We start from the raw sequence: 14,865 nt of genomic DNA on the forward strand, positions 1-14,865 counted from the left end.
TGGAGCAACCTGCTCTGGTGGAAGGTGTCCCTGCCCATGGCAGGGGTTGTAGCTGGAGAAGCTTTAAGGTCCCTTCCAACCCAAACCATTTCACGATTCTATGATTCTATTTCCATCCCCAGCTCTTCCCTGAGGTGTAACCCAGTGTGTTAACAGATCCCTGGCCCATCAGACTGGCAGACAAGTGCCACATCCTACCCAGGCAGCTCTTCCGTGTCTAATTGATGTCGCAGCCTGAACCGCAGCCTGGCTGGTGCTGCGCGTGGTGCGGGGAGTGCTGGTGGGAGGCGATGGCATGCTGCCCTCCTCGGGCACATTGCACCACCAGCTCAAAGCTGCATGTCAGCAAGTTGTGCCCAACCTACCATGCAAAACCTGCTGGCCCAGACCCAACAGTGCTCAATGGCAGAACCCCTCTGATGGAAGAGTCCTCTTGGCTAAGAAACGCAATCCTTAAACCCACTGCTGGCATTATCTGGAAGACTGTGTTAAAAGAAACTTTGACGAACTTCTCCATTATGTGGGGAAAGAAAGATACCTTCCAGGATGGATTGTCCAGAAAGGAAGTCACCTTCTGGAGGTGGTGGTGTCTTTTCATCAGGTTTGCAAAGAACCCAACTGGCTGGATTTGCCAAAATACCTCTAGAGTTGGGCATCACCTGATGCCTGCACTGGGTGACTCTTCTCCAGACCTTTCCCTTAGAATCATAGAGTCAACCAAGTTGGAAAAGACCTTCAAGATCATCAAGTCCAACCATTGCCAGCACTGCCAAGGCCACCACTAACCTAGGGCATGGAGGGCCTCAGCTACATGTTGTGTGAACACTTGCAGGGATGGTGACTCCAGCACTACCCTGGGCAGCCTGTTTCACTGCCTGAGCACCCTTTGGGGAAGGAATTGTTCCTCAGCTCCATCTAAACCTCCCCTGCTGCAACTTGAGGTAGTTTCCTCTTGTCTCATCCCTTGTTCCTTGGGAGCAGAGACCAGCCCCCTCCTGGCTCCATCCTCCTGTCAGGCAGTTGTAGAGAGTGACAAGGTCCCTCGGAGCCTTCTCTTCTCCACACTAAACCCCCTCAGGTCCCTCAACCGTTCCTCATCACACTTGTGCTCCAGACCCTGCATCAGCATTGTTGCCCTTCTCTGGCCCCGCTCCAGCACTTCAATGTCTCTTTTGCAGTGAGGGCCCCTTGTTGGGCAGGGCTGGTCTGAGAACAGTCCAAATTCTGGTGCTTTCTGTGTTGCTTTACCTTTTCTCCACCTGCTTTGCTGTCCTGTGGACGCTGTTATTGCTGCTGCAGAGCTAATGACAGCAATCGAGCTCCCAATAGCTCAAAAGAGTGATATACTCAATTGATCACCAAATCTGACCTTGATTGGGCTAATTATCAGCTCCAAGTCAATTGGGAGGCCAGCCCAGGTGATACGCCAGCGTGTTGGGGTGTGGTGGACTTCCCAAATGTGATGACACTGAGGAGGCAGTGCTGGACCCACTTTTGCAGGTAATCACCTTGTTTACCAGATCCCGAGCATCTGCCAGGATTATTTCCAGCTGTTTCAGCTTCCCGTAGGAAGGGATGTTATTAAAATTGCTTTCAGTAATTAACAGCATCTTTGATGCTTGCCAAACCCCTCTGATGTCCTTTACCTCTGCTCTCTGACCAAGGGGAGCAGTTCCCATGGTCACAAGCCCATAGAGAGGCTGATCCTGTGAGCGCTGATAGCTGTCAGCTACTGAAGTTCCAACAACTGCCTTTACTTATTCCCACTGTACCCCTTCAGCAAGAAGCTGCCTTCATATTTTTCCTCCCTTTTTACCAAGTATGCCATATACATTGACTGTTTTCCTGCTGGGAAGCAGCTGCACATTGAAAACCAGATACGTTTTCTCATGACACCTTTCCAATCCTAACTATTCTATGATTCTATGACACCTGGTGCATGCAACCTGGAGCTCAACCCCATTTCCTCCTCATCCTCATTTTTCTTCTTGTTTTCTCTGCAGGCTGTATCTCTTCTCCTCCTGAAACACTTTGGAGATTTCATCTCTGCCTCGCTGCAGCCCCACACGCCCCAGCTCGAGGGCATCAGCTGCAGCTTTGCTGTGTGTGGAAGAACCAGGACTTGCTCAGCCTTGAAGAGATCTCAGGGATACCGGAGCATGATAGAGGCATTAGGTTAAGCCATTAAAGGGAAGAAAAGTAATAGGCTTCTGCTTCATCCACTCACTGCAGTGGTTAATAATGACAGCAAGAGAAAAATAACTTCATTATTTTCATACATTGTATTAAATTGGTACTTTCACATTCTTGTAGGGGAAATAAGAGACTGACAGGTACCATAATTATGATTAGTACTTTCTGAGTAGATAATTTAATGCTCTAGGTGGCTACAAGTAAGTTATGGACTTGTTTACCTTCCTGTTAACCCAGAATAATTAGCCATTTGTTAAAACAGCCATTAGTCATTTGTTAACGGGATGGCAAAGTCAAGTGATGTTTTGTTTTCTTCTAACAGAAGAATCCTTGAAGGTCCAGACCTGAGACTAAAATCAAGCCCATAGCACAACCCACCCCTCTCCCCATTAGAAGTGCCTCAAACAGGCAAAGTAACGGTGGGAAGCGACTTACCCCTAGAGGTAGGGACCTGCCCCACAGCAGGTAGAATTCATCCTGCCTAGCCCTGGCTTTCTAAAAATCAAAGATCTGTGGAGCCAGGCTGAGAGAACTGGGCTGGGTCAGCCTGGGGAAGAGAAGGGTCCCTAACGGGAGACCTCAGAGCAGCTCCTAGTGCCTAAAGGGGCTCCAGGAAACCTGGAGAGGGGCTTTGGACTAGGACCTGTAGGGACAGGACAAGGGGAATGTCTTTAACCTGCCAGAGAGGAGATTGAGATGAGCTCTTTGGCAGAAGTTCTTCCCTATGAGGGTTCTGAGGTGCTGGCACAGGGTGCCCAGAGAAGCTGTGGCTGCCCCATCCCTGGCAGTGTTCAAGGGCAGGTTGGACACAGGGGCTTGGAGCAACCTGCTCTAGGGGAAAGCGTTCCTGTCTGTGGCAGAGGCTGGAGCTGGGTGAGATTTAAGGTCCCTTCCAACCCAAACCATTCCATGATTCCATGATCCTATGATGTCAGGGTCTTCCCAGACCTTCTCTAATTATAGATTCCTTGTCACACAGACTCAGTGTTTTACTATAAAGTGTTGATGACTCACGTAATTCTGAACATGCCCTCATTTGGGGCTTTTTTTCTGTACTCTAATAGCAACTGTCAGTCTCCCCAACATGTAAGTGAGGGAAACTCTGTGTACCCCAGGTCACATATGTGGGATCATATTCCCACTCCCACCCTGAAGTGTCTCTGTAATTAGCACAATATGCTCTTGCAGACAAGGTCCTCTCCAGGCTGGGGAACTTCAGAGTTAAAGTAACATAAGCCTTTGGTAGAATACCAGCAGTTCACTGTTTTTTTGTGACATTTCAAGGTTTTTGACACTTCTCTTCCTTCTGTTCCCTCCTCAGAACCTCTGGCTGCCTTCACTGGCCACAGACAAAGGTTGTTGTTAGTTGCTGGGATGGAAGGTGGGAGAAAATGAAAGTCTGTGGGATGAAAGGCATTTTTATTAGTGCTCTGTGTGATCTCAATCCCATTTTCTAAGTCACTTGGGGCCCTACTCACGCAGGTGTTTAGGCAACTAGTGATCACGATCTACCATTTCAATCCTGTGAGTGCTACTACAGTCAAGTCTATCTACTTGATCTGGACAGCTATTAAATTGGAGTACTGTCTTCATTAATGTGCTACTGTACTACACTGCCATGTGTCCAATGTGTGCAGTAGTTGTTTCATAGTAGTAAGTGCATTACTGTACTTATTTATCCACTGATCTGATTAAAATGGCCCAGCAGGATTGCCCATCATGAATGTGGAGGCATTTCCTCGAGCATCAGCCTAAGCACTAGGATTTGTTATTCCCATTTATGATTTGGGTGGACAGACAGATGTGGGTTGTGGAACATTCCTGGCATGTTACCGCATCAGTGGTGCTCCAGGAGCTGAAGCTTGGGTCTGTTTGTGAATTGTCTTTATGGTTTGAAAATGTTCATTCCTGGCACCTTATCTGTGGTGTGGGTCTGATGGAGGATGGCTCAACCCATGTTACCTTCACCACCCAATAGTCAGGAGCTGAGTGGCCTCCAGGTTCCCTTATGGTCTATAGAGGGAAATGAGGCCATCCTGAAAGGCACATTCATATCACCTATCTCAGAGGCTTCTCCAGATGGGAAGAACATCATCACCTGCCTCACAGATTGTTCCGGATGGGAGGAATAACACGTGGATATTCTGTGCTGGCTCTGGCAGCTACACAAGGAGCCCAGGCAGTCAACTCTACATGAGTAAGTTGGGACACAATTTAAATTCATCTTAAAAATCCCCATCAACAACAGCCAGGTTGACCACGTGGGTGTTTGAACAGACCCTGAAGAGTTCCATGACCTTGTAGATTCCATGCTAACCCATGTCTGTGATAGGGATGTTGATTGAACCTGTGGTTCTTTCAGTACTCACATTCATTGTAAAGTGTATATAATTAATCTTATTTCTATGAGGTATTGTTTGGGGAAAGGGACAGATCAAGCTCAGTGTATGATTTTGTTATAGAGTGACAAAAGTTTACTTTGGTACTGGGGAAGGGCCCCCAGATACAAGTGAGGTAGATGAAAAGGGCATTAAGGACATTTGGGGCCCCCAGCATAAGAAGGATGTGGATCTGTTGGATTGTCTCCAGAGGAGGGCACGGAGCTGCTTCAAGGGATGGAGCAGCTCTGCTCTGGAGCCAGACTGAGAGAGCTGGGCTGGGTCAGCCTGGGGAAGAGAAGGCTTCTTAAGGGGAGACCTTAGAGCAGCTCCAGTGCCTAAAGGGGCTCCAGGAAACCTGGAGAGGGGCTTTGGACAAGGGATGGAGGGACAGGACAAGGGGAATAGCTTTAACCTGCTAGAGGGGAGATTGAGATGAGCTCTTGGGCAGAAGTTCTTCCCTGTGAGGGTGCTGAGGCGCTGGCACAGGGTGCCCAGAGAAGCTTCCCTGGCAGTGTTCAAGGCCAGGTTGGACAGGGCTCGGAGCAACCTGCTCTAGCGGAAGGTGTCCCTGCCCGTGGCAGGGGTTGGAACTGGATGAGCTTTAAGGTCCCTTCCAACCCAAACCATTCAGCGACTCTATGACTTTATGTCGGGAATTGTTTTGCTGTTTCTTTTAAAGGGCCAGGGTAGAATCTCCCCAGGTACAACCAGGGCCAATGCCAGCTCATCACAGGGAATAGGAAGGTACCACAGGAAGCTCCCCCTGCATCCACAGGATGTGTGAACATCTCTCTGGGTGCATTGCTGTTTCTGGAGCCAGCTCAGCAGGTTCAGGTGTGGCTCTTGTTGTGTCAAGGCTGAGCTGGTGCCAGCGACCATCACAACAGCAGCCTACACTCCACGCTCTGGATTAGGTGGCACGTGGGGTGGGATGGCTGCTCTTCTCCCGTAGGGTTTGCAGGGTCCTTCTTGAGCTCCTTCAGACCACAGTGCAGTGGTTCTGCATGAATTGCCACCTGGTTTGCTTCCTGCAGCGAGCTGATGTATGTATGTAGGGCAATGATTTTGGATAGACATCTATCTAACCTTGTTCCACATGGAACTAGCTTGTTTGATCTATGGGTGTTCCCTCCTGTAGGTCATAACACTTCCTTCTTGATCCATGTGGATGATCTAAAGTATTGCTCTGATGCAGCATGCATTGGAATGAGCATCTCAAAATGGGAAGAGGAGGGATAAAGATGAATTGCCCTCAAAGCAGTTATACACAAGCTCAACACAGAGGTGACCAACAGCAACTCCTAAGAAACTCTTGTGCTGGGGAATTGTTAGCAAGGAAAAGAGGCGGTTTAGCTCAGACATCACAAGACCTATCATGGCTCATGTCCACTAAGTCTCACCTCCTCCTGACATGAAGTCATATATTGTCCTCCTAATCTTTACCTGAGCCTAGTAATGGCTCCAAGACCACACAGGAGATTCAGTCTCAGCACTGTTCAGACACAGTTTGTCCTACACAGAAAGTTGCAGGGGATGGATGCAGTTCTTGAAGGCATCTTTCAGCTCACCCAAAATATGGGAAAAGGAGGACAATTTACATATTGGTTTTTCTTAAGATGCACTGTCACCTAGAAACCACTGAGACCAGTTGAAACAGAACAGGAAAGCTTTTTGTGTGATATCCTAGCGCTTTGGCAAACCTTATCCAGATGTGTAGGAATGGGTTTGTTCCCAGATTTCCCCCCACTCACTTTTAAGATGGACATCTCACATTTTTGATGTTCACCATAATTGCTCTTTCCAGCGGGACACAGAATTCTCAATCCAACTCATATTTTTGAATAGGCTTATAAAAAGGGGTAATTCAGTGGGAAATCTGGTTGAAATTCTCAGTAAAATGTAGGCAATCAGTGAAGTTTAATTATAAGAAAGTAGCACCAATTGACGGTCTGGAGTATCAGTTGGTCATTGTGGTGTAAGGCTTGAAGAGACCAAGTATGGTAGGGAAAAGCAGGACTTCTCATCTGGTTGCCTGGAAAACACTAAGCCTACTTCTGGGAAAAGCCCTTCCTCTGGTCACTGAGCATCCAAACTCTTGTCCACCTCAAGATATTTCAGCTGGAACAATAACAACCAATCTAATAGAGCTCCCCACAAGCCTTTCATTCAGAGAATTTATGAGGCACTTCCCAAATGGAACCAGAGCAAGAATTACAAAGCCCTGACCACACAACCTCTATGTAACTGAAGGGTTCACAGTGTGGCATTATCCAGCAGCTTTAGCAGGAAGAACACCTCCTTCAGATGAAGTCCAGCTCTTCCTGACGTGGTGCAGGGGACAAAGGGGAGACACTTGCCTTGTGAAAATTGTTCCACCACTGTTTTTGGAGACAGTGCATCAGATCTTAGTTGTCTTCTTGAGCTGTTAGTCAAGGCTGAAGTCTCTCAGTGGCATTGTCAGCAGCAAGACTTGGCTCCCAAAGGGTTTCTATCGAGCCCATGGCCATTGAGTCTTGCACTGGAGTGTGCTCAGACTGGGAAGGTGGAGTCTTTCACAGAGATGAAGAGGGATGGATCAGGCTCAGAGGGAGAACCTGGGTAGAAAAGCTTGGAGCCCAGCTCTGGATTTGATATCTCAGCTTTCCAGTAGCAGGGCCATTAAAAAACACCTCACAAACAGGCAGGTTTGGTTTATGGTCTAACTATTCCCACATGGAAGAGCAGGAGCAATCACAGCAAAAGACTCCTAGTCTGTGGAAGTGATGGGTCACCTTTTTCCTAAGTTGACCTCATCTTTAATACTTCAAAGATTCATTCAATTGATTAAAGTTTAGGGTTTAGAGCTTCTCTTTTCCATTTAAAACTACGTATCCATTTATTCAGAACTAAAATTGATACAGAGAGATCCGATTTTTCTGTTTTCTAGACACTCTTTCCGCTTTATGAACCAAAGTCAATGCCATGAGCAAGAAGAGGAGATGACAGCACCTTCCCTTTCACTGCAGGAGCAATATTTCTCCTGGGTGGAAATATTGGGAATGAGAGAAAAGTGGGAATGGCAAGCTAAGGGAGTCTCTCCTCCTGGTAGTAGGTTGTGGTGGCACGGTGAAGCAAGGTCATCCACCCCCATGTCAATGTGAGGACAATATCAAGGCCTTATTCTCGTGAAATGAGATGCCAAAAAAGGTGGGGAGGTGTGAAGGAGAACAAGGCACGGTGATGTGCACGGATAACTGTGTGAGCTGTAATTAATATGGAGGGCAGGCAAAGGAGATAAGGAAATCTCATCCCAGCAAAGCTCATGAGTCAAGCAGGATTTGGGGAATTTCACAACGTCTCCGTTGGTGTGTGGTGTTTACTCTGACCTCTCCTCAGGCAGCCATTAATTGCTGCCTGATGAACCAAACCCAATAGCATTAAGACCTGCTAATTACCACGGAATGGAGATGAACTCCTCCACAACATATAAAGGAGAACTTCCATCACCCCCAGCAGAGGAGCTGAGGATCCTTTGCTCTCATTTCTCCTCCTGTTTTACCACCTTCTCCACTGCTCTCTCGTCCGAACACTGCAGGCAACACGATGAGCTGGCGCTTCTCCCAGTTTGGGGATGGCAATTTCAGTTCTTCTTCTGCTCACTGTGGCACGCTTGGTGGTGGGAGAAGCTCATGTACCGTAAGCCATTGTGAAGACAATAGAGGAGAAAGAAGATACCGTGGTTACGGGTATGGTTACGGCAGCAGGAGTCTCCACAACCTTGGTGGCTTTAGGAATGTTTTTACCAGCAGAGGCTATGGAGGAGAAGGAAGAGGATATGGGATGTGCCTGGGGTTTGGTGGTAGGGGACATCTGGACAGGGGTTTTGGTAGAACAAGATATTTTGTGGGAGCTTCTCAAGGGGGTGAAGCATGGCTTGGTAGCACATGTGGAAGAGTTTCAGGCAGGGAGGTGCTTGGAGGAGGCCTTGGTGGAAGCACCTTTGGTGAAGAAGGGGCTGGACAGGGCTTGGGACAGCCTGGTGTTAGCAGAGGCATTGAGGAGGTCCATGTCAACACCAACCTGCTGAGGCCAATAGAAGTACAAGTTGACCCTGAGTTTCAGAGAGTGAGATCGGATGAGAAAGAGCAGATTAAGAATCTCAACAACAAATTTGCATCATTCATTGATAAGGTGAGTCCCTGTTCTCTTTTTCACCATTTTCCAGGAAGGGGGAATTGTAACGGGTGCTGCTCTGCCCACATGAGTCACAGGGACACTTTGAATGGCATCTTCTCCTCTCAAAAGCCACAGCATTGGCTCGATTCCTTTGTGCTGTTGTGAGGTTTTTAATAGCTTGCTATAAACATGAATCACATTTAGCCCTGGGATAAGTATCTCTGAATTGTCTTCAGTGGTAGGGCAGCAGCAAACTACTGGGATGTCACTGGCACATGAACTCACCCATTAACTCACAGTAGAAGAGTTTCTGCATGGCTGGGAATCTTCTGGGGCCTGGGAATTGTTGATGGGGGATGGACTTGGACATCCTTGGTGTGTTCTGGTTTTATTCATTTATTCATACATTTTCCTCAAGCAAAGAAAAATGTTGCGTTTCTCCAAATTACAAACCAAATGGCTTCTTTGCTTGGAGGTCCGGCCTCTTTCAGGTGGCCAGTGGCCCCCACATCTTTCTTCTTTGCCTAGTACTGTGCTTTCACCTCTCTCTGCAGTCTGGTCTTCTCCTTCGTTGCTATTCACAGGTACAGCCACAAAACCCACCCTTTCAAACCTTACCTGTTCCTTTGGTCAGGTGGCGACATGTGTCTCTGCGTAGGGTGGAAGCTTGTATTGTGTGTTACATGTGAAGACTTAAGGGCTTCTTGTATTACCTAGAGAAAAGGTGTTGATTGCACCCAGAAGTTTTAAGCAAGGTTAGTCCTGGAAAATAGGAGCACTTTTGACTCTTTTCATATTGAAAAGGATATCAGCTTCCAGGCTAAAACCTATTCAGTGTCTCAGCTGAAAAGATGCCATCCCTCTGGTCTCTAAACATACCTCTAAACGTATCAGCTCTGCATGTTCTAGGTCTTTCTTTCTTCTTTAAGACAAAAGCATGGATCTGTGTGGTCTGCTGAGAGGGTGCGAATTCCTCTCATGTATTCGATATTCTCATGTATTCATGTATTCTAAGGTACTTCAGGAACAGCTGAAGTCTCCCTCCACCCCAGTCATCCCCTAAATACTGTGCATATAAGAGATGAAATGCCAGCAAAGATTTCAGTATCAGCTTTGAGAAGCAGCAGTAAAATCAAAGCCTTCTTATGCAACAGACTGGGACAAAAGGTGTCCCCCTTCACTGTAAGCTGTGTTAGTACTGGTGTTGGTACAGTTGGTCCCACCTGATGAAACCTCTGGATGTTACGGCATTGGAAATACTAATTAGGATTTGTTTTCTATAGGGACCAACGCTGATGCTGGTGTTTCCCCCAGTGTCCTCCAGTGCCTGTGAGATTCTTCTATATTGTCTTTCAGGTCCAGTGTCTTGAGCGACAGAACCAGGCTCTGATGGCCAAATGGGAACTGCTGCAGCAGCAAAGTGCCCGGCCAGAAGAGAGCAGAAACATCACCTCCTTCTTCCAGTCTTACATCAGCAACCTGCAGAGGCAGCTGGAAACGCTCCAGAACCAGAGGGAGCAGCTGGATCCGGAAGCTTACAATATGCTTCAGCTTGTGGAAGATTATAAAAAGAGGTGAATAACCACAAGTGTGGGAAAAAACAGGCTGGAATTTTCCATGGCAATGCCAATCATGCACTGGGATGGCTTTGCACCTCCAGGAGGTTACAGCACTACTCTGCAGTAGGTTCACTAAGGGACTTTGGCACTGGAAGACTAGAGCAGATTTGGTGAGGGTAGAACCCAGAACAGGAAGAGGAAAACCAAATACCCTGTAGATCTGCCCCACTCTTCCCTCCTCTCCATGTCCTTCCTCCCCCGGGCGATGGGTAACCCAAGACTCCTACTCCTGCTGATAGTTGTTGAGTTGTGGCCAACCTGGACAGTGGGGATGGGAGGGACAGAGCTGAGGAGTGGGGTCAGTGGAGTCAAGTTGAGAAGAGTCATCACTTCTCCTGGCTTAGCTGCATCCAAAGACAATACATGTCCACAGCTCTGAGAAATGGGATGTTGAGTTCAGAATTACAGGGGGGTTAGAACTGATCTGGACCTTCCCCAGCTTGCTGGCTAATTCAGCATAGAGTTTTGCAGCTGTCACAAATTGCAGTTAGATGAAGAGTTGACACATTTCCTTAGATGATTCCCTTTGGTTTCTGATGTCCTTGATGGAAAAGTGATATAGGCAATTAGCAACCTGTTTATTTTCCATTCAGATTCGAGGATGAGATCAACAAGCGTGCCTCCAAAGAAGAGGAGTTCGTGGAGCTTAAAAAGGTGAAGAGCTAAATCAAAGCCTCAGAAATAAAGCAGTAACTGGATGGTTGCTCAGGTTTTCAAAAGCTAGGTCTTTGCTTAACTTTATCTAACCATCCTCTAACTGAAGTCATTGAAACTGGAGCTTTTTACTGCCAGACTGGAGAGGAATCATCTCTAGAGACTGAATCGGTCCTTTGTAGGATGACTATCTGAGTTTGTAGTTTGTAGGATGTAGTTTGTAGGATGACTATCTGAGAAGTGCAGGTTTTCCTCTAGTTACTCAATCACAACCTAGGTGAGACATGGTTATTAGGGGTTAAATAATGTCTATAGGTGGCTTAGATGGGAGAAGAGAAAATGTAGACAACTTTTCATTAGAAGAATTAATGAAATCTCTCTATATATTTTGCATTTTCTCTAGGACCACATTTATTGCTGAAACTATTTTGCTTATTTCATAGAATCCCAGACTTGTTTAGGTTGAAGGGACCTTAAAGCTCATCCAGATCCAATTCCCTGCCATGGGCAGGGGCACCTTCCACTAGACCAGATTGCTCCAAGCCCCATCCAACCTGACCTTGAAACGGATGGGGCAGTTCCCTCTTGTCCTACCCCTACATTTCCAAGCCATTCTTCTCTTCTAAGAGTTAAAAACTTTCCTTTTGTTCCACTTTTCAAATGAGATCTGTGGTTTGTGGAACATTATTTGGCTCCAGGAATGAAGGCCTTAAAAAAATGTACTAAGTCTTGCAAGAACTGCACTTCAGGGGAGAATTTGGATCAAAAGACCACAAATGTGCGTATGGCTTTTATTACAGGAACTGGACAATGCCTACATGGGAAAGATGGAATTTGACATTCGGGTGGAAATACTGAAGCAGGAGCTTGAGTTCCTCAGATGCTTACATGAAGCTGTGAGTATTAAGCTTCTCAGATTAAAAGATTACCCTCAGGTCTTGAAGGACACAGATCTTTTGGAGGTTCCCAGAAATTTTGCCTGAACAGGACTTTTTGTTACGGAAAGTGGATCGTCATGGTATGGTTTGTGTTGAAGGGACCTTAAAGCTCATACGGTTCCAACCCACTGCCACAGGCAGGGACACCTTCCTCTAGAGCAGGTTGCTCCAAGCCCCTGTGTCCAACCTGGCCTTGAACACTGTCAGGAATGGGGCAGCCACAGCTTCCCTTTGACATCATTTGTCTTTTACCTGATAAAGTAAGTATCCCAGATGGGGTTTGGTGTGTCACGAAGAGTGAGGAGATATTTGAAAATGAAAATGAAAATGGTGGTGGAACAACAGGGCCTGAGGGATGCAGGTAGGGAAGTTCCAGTGGGTTACTTCAGGAGGGTGTCATTTCTTTCCTCATGACATGACTTGGACTGCTCACATAGATTGTTAAAATCCCAAATCTTGTTTTCCTTTCAGGAGCTGTCCCAGCTACAAACAGTAGTTAGCAACACCAACGTCGTTCTGTCCATGGACAACAGTAGGGAACTGAACATGGATGGCATCATTGAAGAAGTCAGGCAGGAGTATGAGACAATTGCTCAGAGGAGCAAAGCTGAAGTAGATGCTATGTACCGGGGCAGGGTGAGTGGACATCAACAAGACATAAAAGCAAGTATGCTCAATGGAAAAGAAAGCAAATATGTCTGTTTTCTTCTCTGCACACCAGTACCAGGACCTGCAGAACATGTGGGTAAATCAACGTGAGCAACTGAGCACCAGTTATAAGGAAATCCAGGAACTCATCAGGCAGATCCAAAGACTACAACCAGAAATTGAAATTGCAAGGAAAAAGGTAAAGCTGATGCTTTCCAACATGACTAAAGTATCTAAGTCACTTTTACCTGGGGACTTGGTGCAGGATAATGCAGCCTGTGCTTTGGAGGCAAACCTAGAGAGGATGCTTTCTCTTCTAAATGAAGCAGATACAGGTTTCAGCTGTCTACACTGGGATTTAATTTTGGGTTAATTTACCCTGGGTTCTGTCATTGAGGCAGGTCTTTTGGTTCCCAAGGCCTGCCAGAAGGGTTGGAAAATCCCAGTCCCATAGGAAGGAAATGGGGACATTTCTGCTTGTGCCCTCTGCAGAATGCCAGCCTCCAAGAGAGCATCAAAGACGCTGAGCAGCGTGGGAGCAATGCTGTCAGGGATGGCCAGGAAAAACTCCAGGAGCTGGAAAACGCCCTGCGGCAGGCCAACGATGACCTCGCTCATCTTCTTCATGATTATCAGGAGCTCCTGAATGTGAAACTGGCCTTGGATATTGAAATTGCCATGTACAGATCACTCCTTGAGGAGGAGGAGACCAGGTAGGTACAAGCTACCTAGCCTGGAGAGAAGCACCCGTACCAAGCAGTGGGTCCCATTCTTTGACCTATCGCTTGGATCTCCAGGATGAATTGCTGCCTGGAGCGAGCAACCTCATTCACTGGCTCACTGATAGAGCCTACCCTGACCTGGTCTTTTATTGTGTGCATTGCCTCAATGTCACTTTTCCTTCACAGGATACTGGAAGGGTCTCCTGCCACAATCTGTAAGTACCTCAAGGCTTTGCTTTGCTGTTTAGGAGCACCTTTACCAGTTTGGTGTCTGTGGTATATAGCACCTACCACCAGAACAATCTATGGTTGTTCCTATTTCAGTTCCTAGCTTAGTTCCCTAGGGAAATGAAGCAAATGGTGGTCTCTTGTGAGTCTCTTGCATGTGAATACGTGCGCATACGCATGAATATGTTAACACTGAGCTAGTGACTTTGGAATGTAATGGCTAATTTCAACCAGATTTGTAGGAACTGGGAAACTCCTCATTATTCTATGGGTCTATAATTCTATAGGACTTTATTCTACAGGTCCACGTGGTGCATGTCAGAAATGGGGGAAAAAAGCAGTAGGCATTATGTTTGTGGAAGACAGAGGCCACCTAAAGGAGAGAGAAACTCATATCCTGACCTTCTTAAAGGAAGGGCTGCACTGAGTGTTCATAAAATCATAGAACCATGGTATGGTTTGTGTTGGAAGGGACCTTAAAGCTCATCCAGCTCCAACCCTCTGCCATGGACACCGTCCACTAGAGCAGGTTGCTCCAAGCCCCGTCCAACCTGACCTTGAGCACTGCCAGGAGTGAGACATACATAACCATGTATATCAGCTGTGCTTATGGCTATCGTGCATAAGAAGAATAAGAAGAACCTCATTTCCATTTCTTGCAGGTGTCATTGACCACAATCCAAGTGCTGCTGGAGTCTATGGAGTCAAATTTGCAGGCTTGAAAAGTGGGAAAGGGGGGGTGAGCTCTGAAGGTGCCACTAGCAGAAGTAAAGGGTTGATCCCCAGAGGAGAAAAAGGGGGAAGTTCTGGAGCATGGGGACCGAGCTCTGGAAGTGGTGGGTCTATATGTGGAGGAGGAGGCTCAAAAGGAGGCTCAGGATATGGAGGAGGAGGAAGCTCTGGCAGTAGTGGGTCCATAGGTGGAGGAGGAGGCTCAAAAGGAGGCTCAGGCTGTGGAGGAGGAGGAGGAGGAAGCTCTGGCAGTGGTGAGTCCATATCTGGAGGAGGAGGCTCAAAGGGGGGCTCAGGCTATGGAGGAGGAGGAGGACGAGGAGGAGGGGGAAGCTCTGGCAGTGGTGGGTCTATATGTGGAGAAGGAGGAGGCTCAAAGGGAAGCTCAGGGTATGGAGGAGGAGGAGGAAGCTCTGGAAGTGGTGGGTCCATATCTGGAGGAGGAAGCTCAAAAGGAGGCTCAGGCTATGGAGGAGGAGGAAGCTCTGGCAGTGGTGGGTCCATATGTGGAGGAGGGGGCTCAAAAGGAGGCTCAGGCTATGGAGGAGGGGGAAGCTCTGGAACTGGTGGGTCCATATGTGGAGGAGGCTCAAAG

General features: G+C 47.3%; 1 protein-coding gene across 1 annotated transcript in view; it reads left to right on the plus strand.

The window, feature by feature from the left end:
• The window catches only part of LOC104403103 (keratin, type II cytoskeletal 8-like), a gene marked incomplete at its 3' end in the record, with an annotated part of 24,682 nt that extends 9,846 nt beyond the window's left edge, over positions 1–14,836 (plus strand). Inside the window, exons 2-11 of the mRNA XM_010011145.1 lie at positions 8,603–8,744; positions 10,086–10,303; positions 10,942–11,002; positions 11,803–11,898; positions 12,412–12,576; positions 12,662–12,787; positions 13,081–13,301; positions 13,497–13,525; positions 14,201–14,277; positions 14,459–14,836. Coding sequence (XP_010009447.1) covers positions 8,603–8,744; positions 10,086–10,303; positions 10,942–11,002; positions 11,803–11,898; positions 12,412–12,576; positions 12,662–12,787; positions 13,081–13,301; positions 13,497–13,525; positions 14,201–14,277; positions 14,459–14,836 — 1,513 coding nt within the window. The remainder of the gene's footprint in view (positions 1–8,602; positions 8,745–10,085; positions 10,304–10,941; positions 11,003–11,802; positions 11,899–12,411; positions 12,577–12,661; positions 12,788–13,080; positions 13,302–13,496; positions 13,526–14,200; positions 14,278–14,458) is intronic.
• Positions 14,837–14,865: the final 29 nt, after the last annotated feature.

The sequence above is a fragment of the Nestor notabilis genome, unplaced genomic scaffold (genome assembly GCF_000696875.1).
Source record: "Nestor notabilis isolate BGI_N333 unplaced genomic scaffold, ASM69687v1 scaffold7863, whole genome shotgun sequence".
NCBI lineage: Eukaryota > Metazoa > Chordata > Aves > Psittaciformes > Psittacidae > Nestor > Nestor notabilis.